Source organism: Malania oleifera, chromosome 11, assembly GCF_029873635.1.
Source record: "Malania oleifera isolate guangnan ecotype guangnan chromosome 11, ASM2987363v1, whole genome shotgun sequence".
Classification (NCBI taxonomy): Eukaryota; Viridiplantae; Streptophyta; class Magnoliopsida; order Santalales; family Ximeniaceae; genus Malania; species Malania oleifera.
In genome coordinates, this window is record NC_080427.1 from 47,232,802 (window position 1) to 47,260,504 (window position 27,703).

Consider the following 27,703-nt stretch of genomic DNA (forward strand, 5'->3'; position numbering starts at 1 on the left):
TACTAATGCTGCATTCGAGAGCATAGATTTCGAATCTTAAATTTGAGTTTAAGTGAAATTGAATTAGTTTCAATACTATCTTGAAATACATTTTATTCAAATCCAATACAAATCCAAATTAAAAGCTATCCAAACATAGGATAAGGGTGTGTTTAGATCAAGAATTTCACTTGAAGAAAGAAAATGAGAGGAAAAGAAAGTAGGGAGGAAAATTATTTTTTATTTTATTTTCTTTCTATATTAAATATTATTAAAAATGAAAGTTTGTTTTTATATGATTAAAAATGTGAAAATATTAAATATTAATGATGAGTAGAATCAAAATTTCGTTAATAGATTTGGTATATTTTTATTTTTATTTTTTACTTTCCTTGATAATCAATTATGAAAATGCGAATTGTTTAATATTTTCCTCTCATTTTCTTAATATTTTTTGAGTTCCAAACGAGACCTAAAAGAAGTATGTAGAACTTTTAAAAGGATTGCTGAGATAGTCCCATGTTTTTGCCGAATCTAAAAATTGATTTGCACGATTTTTACAATATGAGAGATTGTCGGTAGATTTTATTTTTCTAGCTAAATCTCAACAAAACCAATGTTTTCTTGATAAATCTTTGAGAGATTTATATCTTTTGCCTTGAATATTGCTTTGATGATGAATTCTTTTCTTTCTACAGCATAAGAAGTGTATAGGATTGTCCTCTATCAACATGACACGTGTCTATCAATGAGGTGTTCGGTCATAAATCATATCATCATTGTTATACTATTTTAATATTTATTTTGAGAAAATACTATTGATTCTTTGAAAAAAAAGACTAAATGCATCATATTTTCTATAATACAATAAAATAATGAATTTGTTACGTTTTTTTGACCTTTTATTTTAATAAAAAAAATTAAAAATAAAAGTAAAAATCAAGAAATAAAATTATGATCATTTCTTCAATTATTACACGCATGTAAGAAAAAAAAAATCTGTATCAAGATAAAAGGAAAAGAATTATATTTTATCAGTGCAGACAAAATCAAAAGCCCAAAGCAAGAATGTAATGATGAGCAAAAAAAATGCAGAGAATGTTTTCTTGGAACCTATGTAAGACCCAATGAAATTAATGTTGTCATTCTTAAAATTGAATGCTCAACCCCACACACAAAAAAAAAAAAAAATTGTTATACTTGTAGTCTAATGACATAAAGTTCTTCCCCTTTTTTTTTTTTTTTATATTTACATATAGAACATGATGCAATTTCAATCGTGATACCGTTTTCATTCCCGGGCATTAGAATTTTATTTACGATCTGTTTCAATCAAAGATTTTGATTGGGAAAAGAAAATGAGAGAAAAAGAAAAGAAAGAAACTCATTTTTTTAATAATATTTTCTCTCTATACCAACTACTAGTAAAAATGAAAAATTATTTTAGTACGGTTAAAATTAAGAAAAAGTTAAATGTAAATTATGTGTAAAATCGTATTTGTATTCATTGATTTGGTATATTTTTTTACTTTCTTTCTTCCTTTCTTGACCGCCAAACATGAAAAAAAAAGAATTTTTTTCTTTTCATATTTTCCTTTCCTTTTTCTCAAAAGTTTCAAATTCCAAGCAGGACCTTACTGGATAAAAATAAACTATCTTAATTTTTCAAATTTTTATATAGAAAACATAAGAATATTAGAATATTTTTCAATTTTGATTACAAAATTTTTATTTTATTTTATTTTTTCTGAAAATTGATATGAGAGAAAACATCCTTATATTATTTAAATTTTTTTCACAATTTTTTTTAAATGGAGTGCCACTTTTGAAAAAAAAAAAAACCAGAAATAAAATATATTTTTCACAATCAAACGATATATTTTTATTTTTATATTTTCTAACAAATTAAATAATTTTCATATATTTTTTTTTCAAAAAATGGGTGAACCAAGGACAAAAACCATTTTTTAATTATTGTATATTTTTCATACAAGTAGCAAATTTGGTAGTTAAGATGAGAGTTTGAAGAATTTTTTTTTCTTTCTAAAATTAGAAATAAATTAGAATTTTTTTTTCATACTTCCTAGCATTATAATACGGGTCATACTCTTTAATTTTTTTTTTTCTCTTAACTAAAATGTTAATAACTCGTAAAAAATAAAAAATGTTATTAATGTTACAAGTTCTTATTTTAATATATAAATTCTCAATATTATGTAGTTCTTACTTTCTTTAAATTCATCGGAATTTTAATAATTAACAAGTCATAACAAAATTACATACAAAGAAATATAAATTTTCTTGTAACTTGTACGTATCTATTTTTGTGAAAAAAACGCCTCTTCCAATAATGCGCAGCGGAATAAACATTGTAAATGATCAAACAATACCATATGCAACAATCTAAAATGGTGAAATACATAATTATTCCACAACCATAGTAATATAAAGAGAGTAATAATAAAGGCATCGACATCAGAAATTACATGGTTTGGCAAAACTTACATCCACGGGAACAATCGACAAGAGATTTCATTATTAAAATCAACGATACACACTCAATGATCTTCTCTCACCTCTCTGTTACTCTCTTACATGTTAAAATACACCCAGAAGAACATATATAACAAGCCATCGGAGATTTCCCTTCGAATCCCCAACTGTCACATCGTTCAAATTCAAAATTCAAATAACTTCTCGTAGCCTAGGCGCACTAGTCAACGAGTACGGAGGATTCGTCAACGAGACAAAGAAGCCCACTCGTTGAAGAATCTATCATCTCGTTGACGAGTCTTTAACTTTGAAATTTTCTGGCTCTCAGTATCTACTCGTCGATGAGCACAGGGCACTTGTCGATGAGTCTTTTGCTGCTAGCACAAGAAGACTTCTCTCACATGTTTTTCTTCCTTTGTTTGTGATCCCACTAAGTATAAGAGCCACTATAATGACCTACTTATAAACTCATATAATATAATTAAAATAAACAAAATAGTCAACTCAAACCCGTGGATAATAGGAACACTTGTCATTCACAGCGGAAGCCTAAGCAACAGTAAATATAAATCACATTCTCAAAACCATAAAATATATAATACCAGAGTCTACTATAATCCCATAATATTGTGTTTATATACAATCTCCAAAACATCCAAAATAAATCTAGGACCATACAAAAAAAAATCTCCTGATCCTAGTACAATACTTATCCTCCTAGCGGGGTAACTTAATAAACTCAACGGTGGCCAGGACCCGCCGATCTCTCAGGGTCTCTTACAAAATTAATTAAGTTCGGGGGTGAGACATTTTTTAGTAAGGGAAAATAAACTAAATACAGTTGTGTGACAACATGAACATTTAATAATAATATAGATATACAGTACATTCTTCATATAAGAAAACATTCATCATTTAATAATTGCATAAGCGTATACCTTCATATTTTATAAAGCATACTAATCATAACTGTCTGGTATAACTAATAATACTGAAAACATACCCAAGATGAATAGCTAACTAATGTCATGTATTACCCTCCCATGACGAGTTGTGCAACTCGAAGACGAGACCCGACAATGGCTGGCTGACCACTGTCGAGTCAAAAATGTCTGTAAGTACGATGGGCCCACCACACCCTGGTTCGGACTGTCAGGTGGATGTCTACACTCTACACTGAAAGCCATATCGATTATCCATCTCTCATCCCCTCATGGGGTAGTTAGCACCAATCTGATCATAGATATCTGATCTATAAGCTACGATACCATGCTCCTGAACTGAACTAAACTAACATCCGGGTTCTGATAACATATAATACATGATAATATAGCGTTTAACATAAATAGATTGATAGCATTTCTATAATTTCATAAATATGGCCTCATGCTAAACATTTCATAAATACGGTCTCGTGCCGAACATATCATAAATACGGCCTCTCGCCGACTATTAATCACGGCCTTGCGCCGAATATCTCATACATATCATTCTGAGTAATAAATCAATTATCATGTATTTTAAAATCATAATGTACTGTATTCTTTCATAATCTTTGAAAAACATACTTCATTCATATCATTGTCATATCATGATATTTTTCACGTAAAATAATATTCATGCCACACATTTGTTGTATAAAACCATACATTGTATTCTAAAATCATAGTTTCTGACATCCCATACATACATATACATTTCGACATATTAGCAATATTTTTCCAAATGTGCATTTCCTTCGTAATATACAGATATAATACATGCTTTCCTGAAAATAAATTTACTAATAAATAATAATAATTTGTATGGAAAAATCACTACTTTAGTTTATTCCCTTACCTGTCTATTGAGAAAAGCCCCTATAAACTCGAGTCTCACACCCGTAGGATTTCCTATTTAGCACCCTGAAATTGACAACTCACAGAACTAAATTTCAGTATTTCCATGTGAATATCATTTCCTATAACTACAGTAAGACCAAATTTGGCTTAAAAAGTCTTACCTCAACTTAGGGATGATTTTCAACAGAGTGTCACCAACGATCCGCTCCAGCAAATTTGGAAAAAACTTTCCCAGGAGCGTCGTGGTGGCCTCAGATCGTCGATCCGGCTAGTGACGGAGGTGAAATTGAAGAGAGAGGAGAGAGAAACTGAAGGGAGAGAGAGAGTGAGAGATTTCTTAATTTCTGCGTTAAAAATCTGAGTTTTGCTATTTATAGGACCGGATTCGTCAACGAGACACGTCACCTCGTTGACGAATCCTGTAGAAAGTTCGTTGACAAACCTGCACCTTCGTCGACGAATTTCAGACTTCCCAAAAATCCTCTCTCGGTATCTTCTCGTCGACGAAACTTGGCTTCGTCGACGAGACCCTCTTATACCCTCATTGATGAATCCCTTGTGTTCGTCGACGAGGCCCTGATGAATTCCCTTGGTTAATACTCCCAAAGTGCAATCTCGTCAACGAAGTCAACTGCCTTCTTCTGTTACTGTTTCCATTTCCCTTCCTCTTTATTATTTAAATACCATTATTATTATTCGGGTCGTCATAGCCACACACAAGTATAATAATCTCCACCTTGGCGATTATACGCCCTTTAGGAGAACCCAATAACATGACTGATGTCACGCCCCGAATCCTGAAATGGAACCCAAGGGTGAAAATGTAATCTAACCTGTCCCTGTATCATACAAATCATCGCAGATACAGTACAAAGGATGAGGGTCCGACTCCATGGGGTTCCCAAGCACCCTAAACACATCCAAACACAATCATATACGCAGCGAAAATACCATATATACATATGCAGTACCATACCAGAGTCTATATAAGAGCAGACACAATACTCTATCAAAACATACAAACGGGTGCCCAACACATCCCAAAATGGCAACCCACCAAATTTACAGTCCTAGCACTTACCTAGCGCTAAACGCGATACACCGGCCACTACACTCCCTACACCAGGACACTAGTTTCGGTTACCCGAAGGACCTGTAAAAAATGTACATACAGTAGAGGCGAGACACCTCTCAGTAAGGAAGAACACATGTTATATCGGTGTGTGGCATTTGAGTGTTATCATGATACAACATACACGCAGTTGAATGCAATCCAGTACTAATTTACACAGTGCAAACACACACACACAACACATGATCAGCAATCCTGGTGTCATCACACCCTTCGGCCCAAAGCCGGTCCGCGACATCCGGCGTTGGCCCGGCTAACCCGCGAAGCACGACGCCACCGACACATGGCTAGTCCCCGACTCCCATGGCATCGTACCAGCGCTAACTGGTGGACCACACCCTTCGGCCTGATCTGACGGTATAGGCTCTCACCCTCGGATAGAGAGTCAGACACTCTTGCCTACGTGGCAGGCGATAAACACACACCCTCAGATATAGAGCCGGACACTCTCAGTACTTGGAACAATTTCAGAACCCAGTTCCTACTAGCATTTCAACATATCACACACACATGCATGCTCATATAACCAAACAAACCGCACCCATTTGGTAATATAAATCATGGTTTTCCAAACAAATACAATTTAAACAAAGTCAAGGCACGACCATCTCAATAACACAGTATAAATCACACATATACTCTGTTTTCAACAAAACTAGGGATGCAGCCCATCGCTCCCTTTTTCCCAAAACTATAATAATGAAAAATCCATAGTTTTCCCCATCAGATTCCCCCAAATGAGTAGCTAAAACACACATGGGACCGTGGACCACAGTTCCACCGAGTCCAATTTAAAAAATAACTAATATAAACATAGTTTCCCTTACCTTTTCCCCGAATTGCCAATCCCGAACTCTAAGGTCCCTAAACAGTGAACCGAGTTCCAAAACCTACAATCAACAGTACAGAATATACTCACGACACATTTTCCTACAAAACTACCGAATCAGAATTGAAAACAGAACCTTACCTCAATTTTACGCCGAAACCCAAAAATCTCCGAAACGAGATTCCAATCTGTAGAAATTGTAGAGAATCCTTCCATGATCCTCATGGTAACTTCAGATTTCCGATTCCTTCAACGATCGGCGCAGAAATCTAGAGAGAGAGTAGGGAGAGGTTTCTAAAGAGAGAGAGAAAGAGAGAGAGAGAGAGAGAGAGAGAGAGAGAGAAATCTAAGTTACTTAGTGAAGAAGAAATGAAAATTTCCTTTTATAGCCCTTTGACCCGGTTTAATTTCGTCGATGAAATAGTGTTCTCGTCGACGAATCGGTGGCCTCGTCGATGAATCTGAGATCGCCATTTTTTTCGAGACTCCTCGGCTTCTCCTCGTCGACGAGTCTCTGAATTTCGTTGACGAGAAGAACAAAGGCTTCGTCGACGAAATTTGGCTTCGTCAACGAATTTTCGCTCTTTTACCAAAATGTCCCTCTCTTTAAATATTTAATCCCATTTATCACGGTTCGGGTCGGTTGGGACCATCTAACACTTGGTGAGATGCACGAAATCTAAGCAATACCGCTTGAACTTGCCGATGACAGCTTCAGCTTCTACCATCAACTGCAATACAATTGTAGATACAATACCCAAAGACTTTGCCCTAGGCTTCCAACAAGACCTTCCCACAATAGTAATCACAAAAGCTGCTTCAAATCTTATATCACCAAAACCTCCTGCATAGTCTTCAACAAAACTAACAACTAACGGTTCACTTTGTTGCCTGCTGAAACACTCCATTACACAATTATAGAGGATTTTTGACATATCTCGAACATCACAGAATGTCCTCGAGTACCAAGCGATACACATTCCATATTGATTGAGATGGCAAACGAAGTCTCCCTGCGGTTCCATCCATAAGGCCACCCTGAGATAACACCAATCTCCCTGTAGCCCTGTTCAAAAAACCACCTTAAAATAATACCAATCTCCCTGCAGTTTTGTCCATGCGAATCAACAAACCAAGACCCATCTTGGTTGTACCTAATACATTCATGTCAAAACCTTTCAACAAAGTATCCAACTGATTAGCCTCAGTCAAAATCTTTTAAGCCAATAACATGTTTATTCACACAGAACAGATACATCACTCTACCGTATCCTATCACCCTCTTTCAAACTAGAAGCCTCACCAACTCACACACCTGAGTAGTGGTCTGATAGTACACATGAGCCCATCATGATCCTGCTAGTCTCCCGAGCTGAAAAATTCCCTGCAATATGAACTATGTCACCTCTGCCCTGAGTCTGTAGCTCCACCTGCATCACATACCCATTCATACTGTGATATTGTTGACCCGAGATAGAACTCCCCGCATTTCTGCCCTGAGTCCTTAACTCCACCTGAATAATATGATTGCTGCTACTGCAGTTTTCAAGCATTTGTTTCTCTTCCTTTACCTGAGTATGCTGTATTATGACTTTAGTACCAAAAGTCATGTCCTCGATCACCCCTTTGTTTGCTATAGGATTACTTAGTTTGCACTCACCTTTCTTATAACCCAAAAAGATGTATTGTCTAGACATAACACCAAGCCTAGATCCTCCATCACTAGAATAGTGCACTAGTGGACATCCACTCACAACCGAGTAGTTTACCGCAAAACCTGCCCACAATTCACTTACAATTTTCCCATATAGCGATACCTTTGGCGATTGGTCACTCGAGAAACACGTCATACTCACTGACTTCACCAAGAAGTACCCTACAAGCCCTGCATATAACATGACCTGCTCACAAAACTTCTTGAACGAAACCAGTGTACTCAGCCCCAATGTTTGGCTTGAGAATTTCTCTCTCGGTCCGGTTCTCCACCTCAGCCACTGCATGAAGTACACCAAGACCCTTTGTGATAACTTCACAAAATACATATGTCTATCCCCTAATGCTATCATTATCGGTTCCCAAATATCAGAATACATGTAGTCACCCGTATGCTTTAACCACATATGCCACAGGATACCTGACTCAGATTCAATAGTTGCAACTCCATCTACAACCGTAACACCCTGTAGTGCATAGATATCTCCCGCAACTTTATCTCCTTTCATCATTATCAAGTCACCTTCACGCACTTTCATTTCTCTACATTTAGACTCGTAACAATATCCATTACGGTCTAAAGTTCTCAATGAAATACCATTCTTTCTTAGACCCGATTCATGCTTTACATCACATATGGTTCTTACAACACCATTATACATTTTGATTTTGACATTTCCAATAACAAACATTTTACATAAAATATCATTTTCAATCAAAATACAACCAGTATAAACTGACCTGTAGATGTCAAACCATTTTTTAGGACAAAAGCATCTGGTATCTACGATTCAAGAATTACCCATGAGGCACTCCAAACCCGATGAAACACGTAACATATCTCTATCATTACATTCTGAGTCTTCCTCTACTACACTTGTAGATTTTGACGAACCCTTAGACATATATCGGCATTCCCGTTTTCACCAAACTAATGCCGAAAAATTCTCATCCATGACATGATACACGTCCTTCGCCAAACAAAGAAAAATGATTGCTTTCAATTCATTCCAAGTCGTTGCATCCATGCTATCCGATTGAAATTCTATATAAACCTTTCACCTAACCTTGTTGCATAAAGAGATCCTTCAATTCAGAGACCATACAACACGCTCTGATACCAATTGTTGTGAAAATAACGCATCTTCCAATAATGCGTAACGGAATAAACATTGTAAAAGATCAAACAATATCATATGCAACAATCTAAAACGATGAAATACAGAATTATTCCACAACCATAACAATATAAAAAGAGTAATAATAAAGGTAACGATACCAGAAATTACGTGGTTCGGCAAAGCCTACATCCACGGGAGCAATCAGTAAGAGATTTCACTATAAAAATCAAAGATACACACTCAATGATCTTATTTCATTCTCTCACCCCTCTCTTATTCTCTTACATGTTAAAATATGCCCAGAAGAACATATATAACAAGCCCTCGAAGATTTCCCTCTGAATCCTCAACCATCACATTGTTCAAATTTAAAATTCAAATAACTTCTCGTAGCCTGTATTTGTCGACGAGACAAAGAAGCCCACTTGTCGACGAATCTATCATCTCTTCGATGAGTCTTTAACTCTGAAATTTTATGACTCTCGGTACCTATTCCTCGACGAGTACAAGACACTCGTCGACGAGTCTTCTGCTGCTAGCACAAGAAGACTTTTCTCAAATGTTTTCTTTCCTCTATTTTGGATCTCACTAAATATAAGATCCACACACAAATATAACATCTATCAATGTGACATAAAATATAAACAAATTATTAAATGTAATCCAAATCTGTATTGATCTAAGATCTAAGGAGAACAACTTAACTATTTGTATGCATATGGCAATCAAATTAAAACTATTTCCATAAATGAAAACAAATAGATATTATTTTTTGTGTTCTTTATTATTATTATTTTTTCTGTTCTCGTTGTCTTGGCAGCACAGCACTCTTCAATGTCCATAATTATCCAGAAAGATGACAAATGCGAAGCAGGAAAAGCGCTAATGGCCATAGCCAATTCTCCTTTTAGGAGTCATAAGGACGAAGCATTGGCACGTACGCAGGCCCTGCGGTCACTCAATCGTCTTCATCATTTCTTCCGCGACAAACATTAAAAAAATCCGCGATTCCGATATTATCACACAGACATTTCTGTAAATTCCACTAAACATCGAGTCCCTTTTCAACTTTTCTTCCGCATTTCTGCAAACCTCCGATCACGGTCTGAACCCACCATCCGGCTGCCTCCCCCAGAACCAGCTAATTTCTATTCTCGGACAGAGAAATCCAAAACGAAATACACCCAGAGCAGAGATCTCTGGAGCCATTTGATTGATTGAGCATAAGGATTGAGGAACACATACCCAGTACCGAAGACGGAGATAGAGATCGCCATACCCATTGGATTGTTTGAAGAAAAAGATTGAGAAACGCAGACCCATTACAGAGGGCGGAGATTGGGGGGATGGGTCGGGTGAAGGAGGGGATGAGGGCGTTCGTGAACAACAGATGGCTGGTGTTTGTGGCGGCGATGTGGATACAGTCGTGTGCGGGAATTGGGTATTTGTTTGGGAGCATATCGCCGGTAATTAAGAGCTCGTTGGGATACAATCAGAGGCAGATTGCGAGATTGGGTGTGGCTAAGGATCTGGGTGACAGTGTTGGGTTCTTGGCGGGGAGTTTGTGCGAGGTGTTGCCGTTGTGGGGTGCTCTGCTCGTCGGTGCTTTGCAGAACTTCGTTGGGTACGGTTGGGTTTGGCTAATCGTCACCGGCCGAGCTCCGGCTTTGCCGTTGTGGGCTGTGAGTGTCAATTAGACCCTCTCTCTCTCTCTCTCTCAATTGATTTAGCTTGAAGATTTTCATGGCTTCTGCTCTTACCTTGGTTAATATGGGTTTGATTGTTTTTCGTGTGTTTCTAAATCTTTGGGGAGCTGATTTTATGGTGGAATTTGCTTATATTAAGATTTGGAGCTCCGTAGTTCTCCATTACCTTATTTTTTTTTGTGAATAAAGGGGAACCAGAGTAGGAAGTATTCCATGAACTCTCTCTGAGTCAGAATTTGTTTATCAGCCACATGGTTGATCGCTTGATCATTTGCTTTAATTGATTTAGCTTGAATATTTTCATGGCTTCAATTCTTATCTTGCTTCAAATTGATATTTTGTTTTTCTTTTTTCTCTTTATTTATGGTCCTTGTAAGAGCTGTTTGTGAGGGCGAAATTTGCCAAGAATTCTTTTTTGGAATAGTGTTGAATTTGAATGATGAGGATCCAATAAGGAAGCATGCCATGAAATGGGATTTGGGTCTTCTGTAATTGGGATATTTAAATTTTTTATTTTTATTTTTTTGGACTTTCTTCAAAAATGTGTTATGAGAACTTTTTCTTTTTTCTTTTTTCTTTTTGGATCGTTTGGATCAATGATTTTCATGGGAAAAGGAAAGGAAAATAGGTAGGAAATTCATTTTCCGTTATATTTTTTCTTTATACCAAATAATACTAAAAATGAGAATTTGTTCTAATATAATTAACAATTAAGAAAAATTAAATGTTTTTGATGCCTAAAATTGAAATTTTATTCATTGATTTGTTATATTTTTTGTTTTCTTTCTTACTTTCCTTGATAACTAAACGCAAAAAAAAAATGAATTCCTTCATATTAATCTTTCCTTTCCCTCACATTTTCCAAGTTCCAAATGGAGCCTTTAATTTGTAGGAAAAAGTAAGCTGCTATTTGAACTGCAATTTGTCTCTCAAATGCTTATAGCCGTCATTGTCTTATTTGCTATCCAACATAATTTCATGCTTATGCCACATGGGGTTTGAGCATAACAGTGCATTTAGATTGAACTTTTAAGAAATAAATCATTGTTCTTTCTTTTCTAGTGGTAGGTTGTAAGCTTCCTGCTGGAGTATAATTAACCTTAGATTTTGTTTTCAAGGTAATTATACCTACATGATTTGTGTTATGAAGATGCCTACAAAATAAAGGTTTTTGGTAAACAATGATTAATTTTCTATACTTTTTTCTATGAAATTGAGAAATTGCCTCTCATTTTAAGCTCGAAATAGAGAAAAAAATTTATTTGGTAATTACATAAATATTTTGGATTTGATGATTAAACTAGCAAAGAATGTTCCGGTGTGCAGCTCTCTGTCATTTTCATCAAACTTAATCAGTGTGCTTTATTGCAACTTGCTTCAAACTGCACCTCTTTTCTTAGAAGATTTTAAGTTTTTCTTTGGCTTTGCTAGTCGTTTAACATATGTTTGGGAAGACGCACCTTGTGCAAACCAGTGAGTTCTAGCCTAGCACTGTTACGCAAGGTTCAGACTATTTAGCTCCTGTTTGGAACATCTTAAAAAATAAGTACTTTTGTCAATAAGTAGCATCTGTAGCATCTGGTTCACACTCCTTTTGTCCACAATTGGACACTGAATGCTGGAATAGTGATGGTGAATAGCAGAGTTCGTCAAGAACTCAAGATATGATGTCTCATTGTGTATTGCCTTCAAAATTCAGCAAACCATGCTTGACCACCATCATTATTTTGATATTTGAGGTTTAATACTTATAAATGATTCTTAAGAGTTTTATACCAAATATACTACTTCATATTGTTCTGTCTGGATATTTGTACGGGGTTCTTTCAGTAGCCAAAAAAATTTTGAAGGGAAGATTTTAGAAGCTTATAGCAACTTGGGGTGAAGAATTGTGTTTCACACACACAATGACGCAAACACCCTCAATGAAACACATAACAAATATGCTTGCGATGTGTTTCATTTTCTGAAGGTCTAACATGTCAATCTTGATATTTGTTTCAGAGGATAAGGATTACTGTCTAATGATCTATCTTTTGTTTCGTCTTAAAATTATTTTCCATTATTGGCATGCAGATGTGCATCCTTATATTCGTAGGAAACAATGGTGAGACCTACTTCAATACAGTGGCTTTGGTTTCCTGCGTGCAAAATTTCCCCAAAAGTCGTGGTCCTGTGGTGGGAATACTAAAGGGATTTGCCGGGTTGGGTGGGGCAATTCTGACTCAGATATATGCAGTTATGCACACCCCAGATCATGCATCGCTTATATTCATGGTTGCTGTTGGTCCAGCAATGGTAGTTATTGCTCTAATGTTCATTGTCAGGCCTGTGGGAGGTCACAGACAAGTTCGCCCATCTGACGACTTAAGTTTCTCATTTATCTATAGTGTGTGCCTTCTCTTAGCTGCTTATTTGATGGGTGTTATGCTTCTTGAAGATCTAGTTGATTTGAGCCACACAGTGATTACAATTTTCACTGGCATTTTGTTTGTACTCCTATTTATTCCCATCGTGATTCCCTTGGCTTTGAGTTTTGGTTCAGAGCCAAGAGGCCCAGCAGAAGAGGCTCTTCTACCTGAACCACAGAAACAAGACCCTGGCAAATCCGAACGGGATACAAGCGAGGTCATATTCAGTGAAGTGGAAGATGAGAAACCTAAGGAAGTTGACTTGCTTCCAGCATCAGAGAGGCAAAAACGCATTGCTCAGTTGCAAGCAAAGCTATTCCAGGCTGCTGCTGAAGGAGCAGTGAGGGTCAAGAGAAGGAAGGGACCGCGTAGAGGGGAAGACTTTACCTTGATGCAAGCTTTAATCAAAGCAGACTTTTGGCTCATATTTTTCTCGCTCCTTTTGGGTTCTGGATCTGGTTTGACAGTGATTGATAATCTGGGTCAGATGAGCCAGTCTTTAGGGTATGATAATACACATATATTTGTTTCAATGATCAGCATTTGGAACTTTCTCGGTCGGATTGGTGGGGGTTATTTTTCTGAAGTTATCGTGAGGTACAAATCTGTTTTGTTTCCTCCCTGAACTTTATTTTGATATTGTTCCTTCATTTTTCCCTAATCCAATCTGGTGATACTTCTGAACAGGGACTATGCTTATCCCAGACCAGTGGCCATGGCTGTGGCCCAAGTTATAATGGCAGTTGGGCACGTTTTCTTCGCTATGGGTTGGCCTGGGGCAATGCACATTGGCACTCTATTGATTGGACTTGGATATGGAGCACATTGGGCAATTGTTCCAGCTGCTGCCTCCGAATTGTTCGGCTTGAAAAAGTTCGGTGCTTTATATAATTTCCTCACCCTAGCAAATCCTGCAGGATCACTGGTCTTCTCTGGTCTCCTAGCTAGCAGTATATATGACCACGAAGCAGAGAAACAAGCTCGGCAGCACCACCACCCTCACCAGAACTTAAGTTCCGTTTTCTCTGGAATGCTCAGTGTGGAAAAATCCTTGAAGTGTGAGGGTTCCGTATGCTTCTTCCTGACCTCCATGATAATGTCAGGACTCTGCATTGTTGCTGTTGTTTTGAGCATGATTCTGGTACATCGGACAAAGATCGTCTATGCCAATCTCTATGGAAAGTCTCGAACTTGATCCATGGTAAGAAAACTTTTATGGGTCTCAACAGCCAGGTTGCATTCGAGGCATCATCATCATCGGTGTGCTTTGCACGAAATTGGGGAGAAACAACTTCATTCTATAGAGCATCTGTTTCAGTATTTATTGTGGGTGGTGGCAGAGGCAAGCATGAAAACTTATGCTTCTGTCCCAACTGTGAGAACCGAAAGCCAGGGAAACGCTTCTAGTCATTGCTATTTCCTTCTGGTGCAATTGGGTGCTGTCATACTGTGAGTGATGTGAAATTTTTTCTCTTTTGGCCGTTCAGGTGGTTTATTTATTTTTCTTCTTCTTTCTTTGGTTTTGTATTGTCTGCTTAATTGAGTGGGTGTTTTGATCATTGAAGTCATTTTCAAACATTATGTGGTGAATCATGAATATGAAGGGTTGTTCTTGTTCTTTAAATCATATTTTGGGTGAAAATGTTAATCTTTAATTATGAATGTGAGGGGATTTGCTTATTCCTTTATCCTTGTGAGTTGGTTTGAATCAAGGATTTTACTTGGAGAAAGAAGATTAAAGGAAAATAAGAAGGAAATTTATTTACTAACTATATTTTTTCTCTATATCAAATATCATTTAAAATGAAAAATTAATCTTAGAAATTAAGAAAAATCAAATATTAAGGTCGTGCAAAATTAAAATTTTGTTGATTCATTTGGTTTATTTTTTATTTTTTTTCTCACTTTCCTTGATAACTAAATATGAAAGTTAGAATTTTTCTTATTTTCCTTTCATTTTCTCAATATATTTTAAGTTCCGAATTTAAATTTACACAAATTAAATTGAATAGATACATTTTCATAATTTAAAAGGAACATTTGTTTAAATATACATAAATATAAGGTCTGAATTTCATACTACCAAACACAAAAATAATTTTTAGAGATTTTATAAGGAGGTAAAAAGAAAGTGAAGGCATTTATTTTTTTAAAGTTAATTTTTTTTTTAAATAGATAAAAAAAATAATAAGATTTTGGAGAGTAAAAGGGTCATAGTCATTGTGGAATGTTATGAATTATTTTAATAAAAAATTTAGATATTTTAATAATTATTAGTCCTAGCTGTGAAAATTAAATCACAAATTTATGTGAAGGTTTAAAATACTAATAATCTTTTTTTATCATTACGAGCAGTTACTAAAACTATTAAATAAAGCATAAGCTCTTTTGTCATATTACTATACTAATAAAAACCCATGCAATTTTTTTTTTCTAATGAAACTTCAATTTTATTAATAACCCTTACTTATGGTGGAAGAATACTGTGGTTACAAGCAGAACACATGAGATTTATATATAAACTATAAAAACCATCACAGACATCAAAACCAATAATAAAAAAAACTAGTACAATAATCCAAATAAACTAATCTAAACATGTTTATATGGAATCAAAACCAAACAAAACAAATAAAAACAAAAACCAAAAGAAAACCAAAATATTGTCAATTAAAGACGAAGACTTGGAATACTCAACTTATCCATACGAATGAGACCTCTTATTTTATTTGGCAGCACATCACCTGCAAAATATTTCCTCGTGTTGCCTCCCTCGCTTTGACGAGGCAAGAAATCCGCCACCTGATTACCTTCTCTAAATTGGCATTTTACAAAAAAATGTAAACCTCATAACTCCTCTAATAATTCCCAAAAGTCTCATAAGTACCAGGAGGAACAAAATCCATATGTGAGCCATCCCACCACCAATTTCGAGTCAATTTCAATACAAATATTCTGATATCCCAACTCTTTATAGAGTCCAAAACTACTAGTAAGAACCCGCAACTCCACTCTATTGTTAGTACTTGGCTCAAAATTTTCAAAGAAAGCGGTCTTAATATTACCAGATGAGTCGCGGATGATACCACCACTACCACATGAACTCAAATTTCTCTACAAGAGCCATCAATTTTTAGCTTCAACCAACCTACTGGTGGCTTTTCCTAGACTACTTTGTGAGGATTTATAAACTTCGACATTTTCGTTTTCACCTGGAACTCTTCCAATAAATTCTTATCTATAGGGGGTAGAAAACCCTTCATGCCTTCTGTAATTTTTGCAAGCCAAAACCTCACAGATAACCAAACTGCATTCCCCGACTCATACTTATCTTCCATGCGGGTTTTACAATGTCTGAGCCATAGTCTTCAAGGAATTACAGTAGGTAACAAATTGATAATCGTACCTTTTTGAGTTGATTTTTTGGCACATTTGAACCATCTACTAATTTTCACCATATATGGTTCAACATCAAAATTTAAAATTTCTAAGATAGACGTTGCTCTCTTTCATACCATACCTATGATGGATCCCATACTCAGAACATGATTGAGAGACTCCTCTTTTTTTATTCACGCGGCAATTGCAACAAGATACCATATCTAATCCTAATTTCCGCACTTTGTCATCTATAGGTAGACATTGGAACATGACTTTCCATATACACAACGATACTTTATTAGGGAGTAGTTTGTGCCAGACCCACTGTAACGACCTCAAATTCTTAATATAAAATGTAGCATAATAAATAGAAACGTCAACCCGAACCCGTGGGTAGCGGGGATAACCTGACATCAACAGCGGAAACCTAAGCAGTAGTAAAAATAAAATCTCGATCATCTAACCATAAAACATAATACCAGAGTTTATTACATCATCAAAATACTGTATTTATATACAATCTCCAAAACTTCAAACTAACTCTAGGATCATACAACAAAAATAATCCCGATCCTAGTACAAAATCTTACCCTTCTAGTGGGATATCTCACTAAGCTCAACGGCGGCCATGACCCGCTGGTCTCTCAGGGTCTCCTGAAAAATTAATTAAGTTCGGGGGTGAGACACATCTTAGTAAGGGAAAATAAATTAAAAACAGCTGTGTGGTAACATGAACATTTAAGGCAATTATACATATACAGTACATTTCATATTTCTATAAATATTCGTCATATCATACTGAATAATTATATATTTTCATATTTGCTAATAATTCTATCGTACATAAAATATCTGTTATAATTGGTAATACTAAAAACATATCCAGGATGAATAGCTAGCCGATGTCATGTATTACCCCCCATGACGGGTTGTGCAGCCCGAAGGCGGGACCCGACAATGGCTGGCCAACCACTATCGAGTCAAAAATGTCTGTAAGAACGATGGGCCCACCACACCCTGGTCCGGACTGCCAGGTGGACGTCCACACTTTACTGAAAGCCACATCGACTATCCATCTCCCACCCCATTGTGGGGTGGTTAGCACTAATATAATCATAGATATTTGATCTATAAGTTACGGTACCGTGCTCCTGAACTAAACTAAACTAACATCTGGGTTTTGATAACATATAATACATGATATTATAACATCTTTCATAATTTCATAAATATGGCCTTGCACCAAACATTTCATAAATACGGCCTCATGCCGATCGTTTCATAAATACGGTCTCGCGCCGAAATCATACATAAATACGTCATTTTGAAAATAATCATTTTATCTGTATTTGTCAGAATCATAATGTACTTTATATTTTCATAATTTCTCAAACCATACTGCATTCATATCAACATCATATCATAATATTTTTCCACGTAAAATAATATTCATGCCACACATTTGCTGTATAAAACCATACATTGTATTCTAAAAATCATGATTTTTGGCATCTTATACATATATACACGTTTCAACATAATAGCAGTATTTTTTCCAAATGTGCATTTATTCCATAATATTCAAATATCGTACATATTTTCAGGAAATCAATTTGCTCCTAAATAATAGTAATTTGCCTGAAAAAAAACTACTTCAATTTATTTCCTTACCTGGTTACTGAGAAAGCCCCTTAAAATATTCTGGTCTAACACCCGTAGGATTTCTTGATGAATACCCTGAAAATGAAAATTCCCAGCATTAAACTTCAGTATTTTCGCTTGCATATCATTTCCTATAACTACCACAAGACTAAATTTGGCTTAAAAAGTCTTACCTCAACTCAGGGATGATTTCCAACTTGCTTTCACCAATGATCCGCTTCGGCAGATTTGGAGAGAACTTTCCTAGGAGCGTCGTGGTGGCTTCAGATTGTCGATCCAACATAAATTTGGCCCGAAATTGAAGAAAGAAGGAGAGGGAGCCGAAGGAAGAGAGAGAGAGGGTGAGAGATTGCTTAGTTTGGAAGTTAAAATTTGGATTTTTGATATTTATAGGGCTGGATTCGTCAACGAGCCGTCGACGAGCCACGTCATCTCTTCGACGAGTCCTTCAATAACTTTGTCGACGAAATCCACTCCTCGTCGACGAAATTCAATTTGCTCAAAAACCTCTCTCAGTATTTCCTCGTCGACGAAATTTGGCTTCGTCAGCGAGATCCTCTTATGTCCTCGTCGACGAATCCCCTATGTTTGTCGATGAGGCCTCTGATAATTACCCTTTCTCTTTATTATTTTAAATATCATTTTTATTCGGGTTGTCACACCCACCTCATCCATGGACATTGCTCCCCTTAATTATTATCACCTCCTATGCCGAGGCAATTGAAAAATTTTCATTTATGGAATGCTTTCAAATAAACACATCAGCCCCCACTTTGTACTTTATAGACGACAACAAAATCTTATCCGTTTTGGGGACCCCTACAAATTTTTTCAGCATATAGGTATCCCATTTCTCAGACTCCTAGCAATCTTGAATCTTTAACTTAGGATGATGGATCGTGTGAGAACACTCAGCAAGGAGACCACTGCTCAAGCACTTATCAAACCAAAAAGAAGTTTTTCCTTCTCTAACCTTCACATAAACATTCTCATATACCTCTGGAAAAACCTTTAAGATTGTCTTCCAAAATCAAGAGCCCGCAAAAGTAGAATTGGTTGAAGTCATATGACCTGATTTAACATACTTAACCTTAAAGAAACGAGTCCAAAGATTATCTAACATCATAAGTCTCCATGCAAACTTCATATGAAAATATCTTTGAACGTTATTAAGGTCCCTTAACCCAACACCCCCTTCATCTAAGGGTTTACAAACCTTTGACCAAGCACACCATTTCATTTTTGCCCTACCATTATTCTCCCCCTAGAGAAAAGAAGAGAGAATGAAATTTATGTTTCTAATCACCATCAAAGGAACTGAAAGAACCATTAGCGTATGAATCACCATACATGATAAAACATGTCAAATAAGGATGAGACGACCTTCCTAAGACAACAACCTCATCTTCCAACTTGCCACCTTATTTCAAATTATTGAGACCAACGGTTCAAGCATTCTAACAGTAAGGTGTCCACAAATCAAAGGTGCCCAAGCCCAAGGTACATCGCTGGAAATTTTCTTTCCGCAAAACCTGTCAAACAAAATAGCCCCCTTCTTCTGGAAGTGTTAACCTTGTTGGACAATAAGAGAGCTGATTTTTCTTTGTTGATTAATTGGGCAGACCAACTTTCATACAAATCCAACGTCTTCAAGAGCATCTTCAAAATCTTCTTTTTCGGTTAGTAAAAACAAGCAAGTTATCTGCATATAATAAATGAGAGATTAAAGGAGCTCCCCTCGGATGATAAAATTTTCCAATCCTACCTTCCTCAAATTATTTTTTTTAATAGTAATGCTATGTACGAGAGCAACTTTAAAAAAAATAAAAAAAAATAAAGTAAGAACATTTGACTATGAAGTTTAAGTCAATTAAATTTAAGTTATCAATAATTTGAAAATAAAAACTCATAGAATTAACATTAATTGCTTAATTTAAAAAGCATGAACTTTGGGAACAACTGTTTTTAAAAAATAAAATAAAATCAAGTATGAAATTTAAGTCATATAACTAAATGTAAGTTAATGGTTGAACATACTTCTCTAGTAAAATCGACTCATAAGACCTACTTATAATTTTGTAATTTATTTCTTAAATCGATAATATAACAATTGATTGGATATTTTCGATTTAACAATTGATTGGATATTTTTCATGATTTTTGTAAAAAAAAAACCCCCAAAAAGAGATATAAAAGATTAGTAGAATGATTTCAAAAAAAAAAAAGAAATTTTAATTAATTAATTAACTAATTAATTAATCGGATTTAAAAAGAAAAGAAAAGAAAAGAAAATTTAATTAAATTTTTTTATTTTTTTATTAATAAAATATATTATTATTAATATTAATTAAAGATATTATTATTATTATTATTATTATTTATTATTATTACATCCTGAAGCTTCCAGCTTCAGGATTTCTTCTTCTTCTTCTTCTTTATTTATTTATTTTTCTTCAACCTCTAACCTCACTCTCTCTCTACTCACGTTCTCTCTCCCTCTCTCCTCGATTTCGTGACGAATTTTCGTCCGATCGAAAATCTGAAAATACCACTGGACTCCATTCGCCGTTGCCGTCATTTCTACCAGAGCGGATCGGTGGTAGGAGCGGCGTAAGCGTATTCCCTGGGGTAAGCCATTTTTCCCTTTTTCTTTAATTTCTTACAAAATATAAGCCTAATTGACGAACGGACACTACCACGAGAATTTAGGGATGATTCTCTATAAGTCTAGTGGGACGGAATTCTCGTGGGGGTGTCGGGCCAAAATCCCAAATTTAGGGTGCAGAGGTTATTAAAGGGTTTATTTTTAATTAGTTAACATTAATTTAGAAATACTAAAATATTAAGCATCTGGGACTGAAGTAGGATTTCTAGAATTTAGGACCCGGGTGAGCGCCGCGGGTGTAAATTTGGAACCCGTAGGTAAAATTTAGAAAATTAAGTGGGGATGTTAAATAATAGTTTAAATATTAATTTGAGGTATATGGAGCCTAGGGAAGGCTAGATGGGTATTATTTTGGAGAAATAGGTTAATTAATCTAAGGAAAATGTAAATTGCAGAGGTTAAATTTCATGCGCCAAGGGCGTAGGATTTGGGTCCTAGTGAATTTCTCAATAGCCAGGTAAGAGAATAAACTAAAACAGTTATTTTCAATGCAAATTATTATTAATTATGAGTAAATTTTTTTTCAGAAAAACATATGCTATATTGTTTATTATGAATGAAATGTGCGATTGAGAAAATACTGTTATGATGATTAAAATATATATGTATGCATGAGATGCCGGAAAATCACGATTTTAGAATATGAAGTATGACTTTTAACAGCATATGTGTGGCATGAATATTATTTTATGTGAAATATATTATGATGTGAAAGATTTTACGAACAAAACATGATTTCAGGTATTATGAAAAGATGAGTTATGTTGTGATGAATTTGACGAATATATGATAAATGATTTATTTTCAGAATATATATATATCTGAAACGATTTTGGCGTGAGGCCATGTATTTATGTTATTAACAAGAGGTCGTATTTATGTTATCGGTACGAGACTGTATTTATGATATCGGCGCGAGGCCATATTTACTATATTTTCGACACGAGGCCGTAATGATGTTATATATGTGATCATGTAGTTTAGTTCAGTTTAGGGGCTCGGTACCATAGCTATATGTAGATAAGATATCTACGCTCAGATTAGTGCTAACCATTCCACGAGGGGATGGGAGATGGATAGTCGATGTGGCTTTCAGTAGAGTGTGGACGTCCACCTGGCAGTCCGGACCAGGGTGTGGTGGGCCCATCGTACTTACAGACATATTTGATTCGGCAGTGGTCGGCTAGCCATTGTTGGGTCCCACCTTCGGGCTGCATAACCCGTCATAGGGGGTAATACATGACACCAGCTAGCTATTCATCCTGGGTTTGTTTTCAGTACTACAGTTATAACAGATGATTTTATGTATGTTATGATTTATTAACAGATGTGAAAATATATGTTTACCCAGTACGATATGATGATGTTTATAGAATTATGAAATGTACTGTATACGTATAAATGCATTAAATATTCATGTTACCACACAGCTGTATTTAGTTTATTTTCCCTTACTGAGAAGTGTCTCACCCCCAAACTTAATTAATTTTTCAGGAACCCCTGAGAGACCGGCGGGTCAAGGCCGCCGTTGAGCTAGTGAGATTACCTTGTGAGAAGGGTAAGATTTTGTAATAGGGTCAGAGTTATTTTGTGTTTGATCCTAGAGATATTTTGATGTATATGAGGTTGTATATAATAATAGTATTTTGATGTTATAGAAAGCTCTGGTATTATGTTTTATGATTGGATGTTTGAGATTTTATGTTTACTGCTACTAGGTTTTCCGCTATGTTTGACAGGTGTCCCCGCTACCCACGGGTTTGGGTTGACCATTTGATCTATTATGTGACATTTTATATTAAGAAATTGAGGGACGTTACAATTTTTATTAATATATATAACAATAAATTTGGTAATCATTAACAATAGGGGTTTTGTTTTTTGGTAATTAGTAGAGGAGCACAAGGTTGATTTTAATAAGTTTCAAAATTACTATCTAAATTTAACTTATGAGTCAAACTACGAAATATTGATATTTTGAAAATATTGGCAAAATTAGTGTACATATGTCCATAATTTGATATTTTATCTATACATAAGTATAGCATGGTAAATACCTCTTATGGTTATATATATATATATATATATATATACAATTTAAAATAAAATAAAAAAATTTATCGAATATCTTATAAATACATAGAAATATTCCATTTATTGAAAAAAAAATTTACAATGACAATATTTGTTTCCCAATCAACATGTGTATTAACGATAACATATATTCATATACTGATTAAGTGATTAGTACATCCAAACTTCATCATAAATTTATTTATTTTAACCTCTAAAACTAATTAAATTATTATTTTTGCAACAACTCATGTTAATTTATTTATTGGCTTATTTTTATTAATTGATATTATTATCATATGTTATTTTATATATATATATATATATATATATATATATGTAATTGTTAATAATTATTGAATTTATTATTTATTTTTAATTTAACGCTTTCTATCAAATGTCATTGGGTATTAGTATTATTTTTATTTCCTTTTAGTATCATGTTAATTAAGAAGTGATATCTAGCATGTCTTTTTTATTTTTTATTGATGATAATCTATTTCTTCTTACTGAGAGGTGTTTCACCCCATGATTATCCAATATTTTTTAGATGCCATGTAGAGTATAACAGTGGTCAGAGTAGCGCAGTGGAAGCGTGGGTGGGATAGAAGGTTTTATTTAAAATAGATATTTAATTAAATTAGGTTTTTGATGTATTTAGACTATTCTTTTAGGGAAATGTAAATTGTGATGTTGAAAATGATATTATTGTTGTATTGGGATAATTAGTACTTTGGTAATTTGAATTTGAGGTCTTCCGCTGTCTGTATCAGTGATTATTATAATTTTGAAATATTCAGGTTATTACAAGTGGTATTAGAGAAATTGAACGAAAATTTTCGAGTCCTCATAGTTGGTATCAGAGCTATGGATAAAGATTATTTAGACTCTAGGAATGATTATTACCAGAGTATAGGTATGAAGTAGGATGAGGATAGGAATGGGTAGGCTAGGTGTTGTAAGAGTGATCGGGTATATGATGCATAGTGGAGTAAAATACAACAAATAAATTGAAATTTTGGAGTTTTATCTCGTAGCCAAAAGCAAAAATTCATCGAGGGTTTTCTATGACTTTTCTGAAACAGTAGACGGTTTCAGAAGAGTCACGGTAAACCATTGACATTTCTCTACCGGAATGTTGTACTATGATCTTATCTTGTGTAAATAGTCACTGCAAGGAATAAGCTACCATTTGCAATACTAAAATATTTGAAATAGAATTTTGTGCATTTTTGGAATGTGCGCACTTATGCACATTAGATTATACTCGTAGTTCTCTATGGTTCCTTATGATTTAGTGGATCTGAGAGCAATTGAAAGAATGTTAGTGGTTATCCTCACATTTAGATGCTTAGAAATCCTAGGGGTTCTTTAATGGTGAAGTTCTTGGGGATACTGGTTATCCTAAGGTTTTATGAAAAGTTATAGTTCTTTGGTGTATGTTATTCTCTCTCATGTTTCTTGTGCTTAAAGAAAATATTCAATCTTTCCATATTTCCATAACTCAGCCACGGGTCTTTGGATCATTTCCTAAGGAAAGTATAGGGTCAAAATTCAATTCTAGTTTGCAATAAAAATGTCACAGAAGTAAATGTAGGTTTTGTTCGAGTAAAGGAGGAATAGAAGATACTTTTACCGCCCATGAGTTAAGAATCCAATGAATTTAGAATTTCAAAGAGTGAGGATCTTCTTTTTAATTAGTTAAAGAAAACGAGGCAAAAATAGTGGGATAAATTTAAATTAAATAGGGCCACTCACAGAAGGCTATGGAAATAATTAATTCAGGTGAGTGTGGGAAGATCTTGTAATAAGAAAGCATATTACTAGTCCATAGAAATGCGTGCAACACCCAAGGGGAATATCAACATGTAAAAGAGACTATGATGCATAAGATTTCTTAAGACTCGTCCCATGATCAGTCAGGCCAGTTATCTCAGATTTGGAAGTTATAATTCTTGCATCTGTTTAATAAGATAATCAAGTATATTAAGTTGATAAGCTAAGGAAAAATTTGACTGGAAACCATTAAACTTCTTTAATGTATGGAATTAGAATTCAAATAAACAAGCATACATATATATAGTATGGAAGCAAAACTTCTACAAAATAATGTCAAATTGAAAGAGAGCACTTCAATTTGCAAGTGGAAAAGTTTAGATGGGGTGTTTTGATTGCTTGGAGAAGAAAACCCAAATTTGCAGTTAATAGAGTTAGATTCCCTTATTTGGTGGTTAGATGGATTTGGCAATGTTCGCCTTAGCTTTTGAAAATTTTAAAAATGTACTCATTACAAAAAGTTAGCGAGATAAAGACTTGGATGGGGACAAAAGAAAATTAGAATGGTAAGCTTGTAGAGTTGAGTTTACAAATGAATAGCAAAGGTTCTTGCAAGAGTTGCTGGCGATTGTGGGTTTAGAGAAAACATGTGTAGTTGTTGGTTAATTTGCAAACGGTCATCCCAAGGTTGAAGAAGGTCCTATCTAGTTATTTAAATTTAGTGAACGGTGGGAGGCAAAGTGGAAATTTTGGTGGTTTTGAATGAGTATTGTTCTATAGGCCGAAACATTGTTAATTAAAAGAGAAGTCTTCCTTTCAGTTATTCAAAGAGAGGTCAACCAGTGAGACAAGGGTAGTTGAGGATGTTGCTACTGAAATTGCTACCCACAACATGTTGAGTTTGTAGAAGAAGAGAAATAGTTGTGGTCTTTGTTATTCATCTTTTGCATTTTAAAATTTGAGATTGAATTCTTTCTAATAATGGAAAAATAATGCAGTTTGTTACGAAGAAATTATTATTAACTTTCTAATGTTAACGGTATATTCAGTTATTTATTTATGTTGATTTCATTAGGGGCAAATCTTTGGAATTCTAGAATACTATTGCTTAGAAAGCAAGATTTTAGGTTATTTAGGAAATTGATATTTTGTTTAATTGGTTTGCTTAATTCAATTTCCTTATCTTCCAAGCATAAGTCCATGAAGGCCCGCATACATTAGTTTTAAGGGATTGTAATGAAGAATTAAATTTATTGGATAATGATCCGGTATCATTGCATGTAGGAAAGTTTCTTTGTCTTACAGTTATGTTTTCGTACCAGGGGTTTCCAAAATATTTAGTGTGGTGATGCAAGATAACGAAGGCTTTAGATACCTTAGTTTTGGTAAGTTTTCTTTTCTTATATCCTTAAATCTAATGTTACAAAATGAAGCAACTATCATGAGGGTCATGGGGTGCACCATTTCCTTATGTTTTAGATGTTGAATTGGGAGTCGATGATAAGGTCTTGGTTAAGAGTTATTTTGTAGATAAACCAATTGTATTGGGGAAGCCTATAAATGTGGATAGAATATGTAGACATGCATTTTAAATATTGGTGGGAATGACTTCCTAGTCAACTATTTAACATGGATATTGTGGATTATGATGTAATCCTATAAATGGAGTGGTTATCTATTTATTATACACTTAGTTGATTGGTTCCAAAAGGAAGTAGTACTCGGAGATCCAAATGGAGTGACGGTTTCCTTCCAACTAACAAGCTCTTATGTTTGATATCTTGAGTGCTTGTGAAAGGATGGAATTTAGGCACATGTCTGGGGTTTGTAACAGCAATGAAAGAAAATACACAAGTTAATGAAACCCAAACTTCTTTACCCATAGGTGATGAATTTCTAGATATTTTTCCAAATGATTTATCGAGGCTACCTCCAAAAGGAGATTGAATTTAATATTGATTTGGTGCTAGGACCAGAGCCTATATCGACTGTTTTATATAGAATGACATTAGCTGAACTAACGCAACCTAAAGTGCAACTAGAAGATCTCCTCGACAAGGAATTTATTCAATATAGTGTATCACCATGGGTTGCACCCGTGTTATTTGTTAAGAAATATAAGGGGTCCTTGAGGCTATGCAATGATTATTAAAAGTTGAATTGGGTTACATTAAGAATTGGTATCGACTTCCAAGAATCGGTGGACTATTTGATCAATTGGAAAAATCCCAATATTTCTAAAAATTGGCTTACAATCAAATTATCACCAATTGAGATTTGAGAATTAAACATTCCAAAGATGGAATTTAGTACACGGTATGATCACTATAAGTTTCATGTGTTACCATTTGGGGTTACCAATGCACCTTACATTTTTATGGATATGATAAATCAAGTTATTCAATCATACTTAGATCAATTTATTATAGTTTTTATGGATGGTTTTTTATATATTTAAAGACTCAAGAAGAGCATGAACAACATTTGTGATTAATTTTACAAACATTATGAGAGTATTAGTTATATGCTAAATGGGAAATGTGAGTTCTAAACAACTAGTGCAAAATTTTTGGGTCATGTTGCCAGCGGAGATGCCGTGATATGATAGTCGGCATAGATGCCGAGATCAATTTTAATATGACAATTTATTCAAAAACTATGAAATGACAACTTTTATTCAAAAAAATGTAAAAGCCAGATTTTATTTTAGAAATATGAAAATGTTATCTACGAACAGAAATATATTATGTAAAATGTATTATATAGTAATAGAACCCGGATGGTTACGAATGTTAAGAGCACGGTACTGTTGCTAGCTAGCTAGATTGGAGAGCAGGATGTTCATTCGGAGAGCAGGATACCCGCTGTGCGCCGACCCATCAAAGGTTGACAGAGAGTAGGATGGGTGGACTAGATTGGTG

At 34.8% G+C, this 27,703-nt stretch overlaps 1 protein-coding gene across 1 annotated transcript; it reads left to right on the plus strand.

The window, feature by feature from the left end:
• The first annotated feature begins 9,822 nt into the window (after positions 1-9,822).
• LOC131168326 (protein NUCLEAR FUSION DEFECTIVE 4-like) lies at positions 9,823-14,849 on the plus strand. The gene is made up of 3 exons (XM_058127662.1): positions 9,823-10,790; positions 12,891-13,822; positions 13,913-14,849. Exons 1-3 carry the CDS (start codon positions 10,455-10,457, stop codon positions 14,418-14,420), a joined length of 1,776 nt encoding a protein of 591 aa, XP_057983645.1. The 5' UTR covers positions 9,823-10,454; the 3' UTR covers positions 14,421-14,849.
• Positions 14,850-27,703: the final 12,854 nt, after the last annotated feature.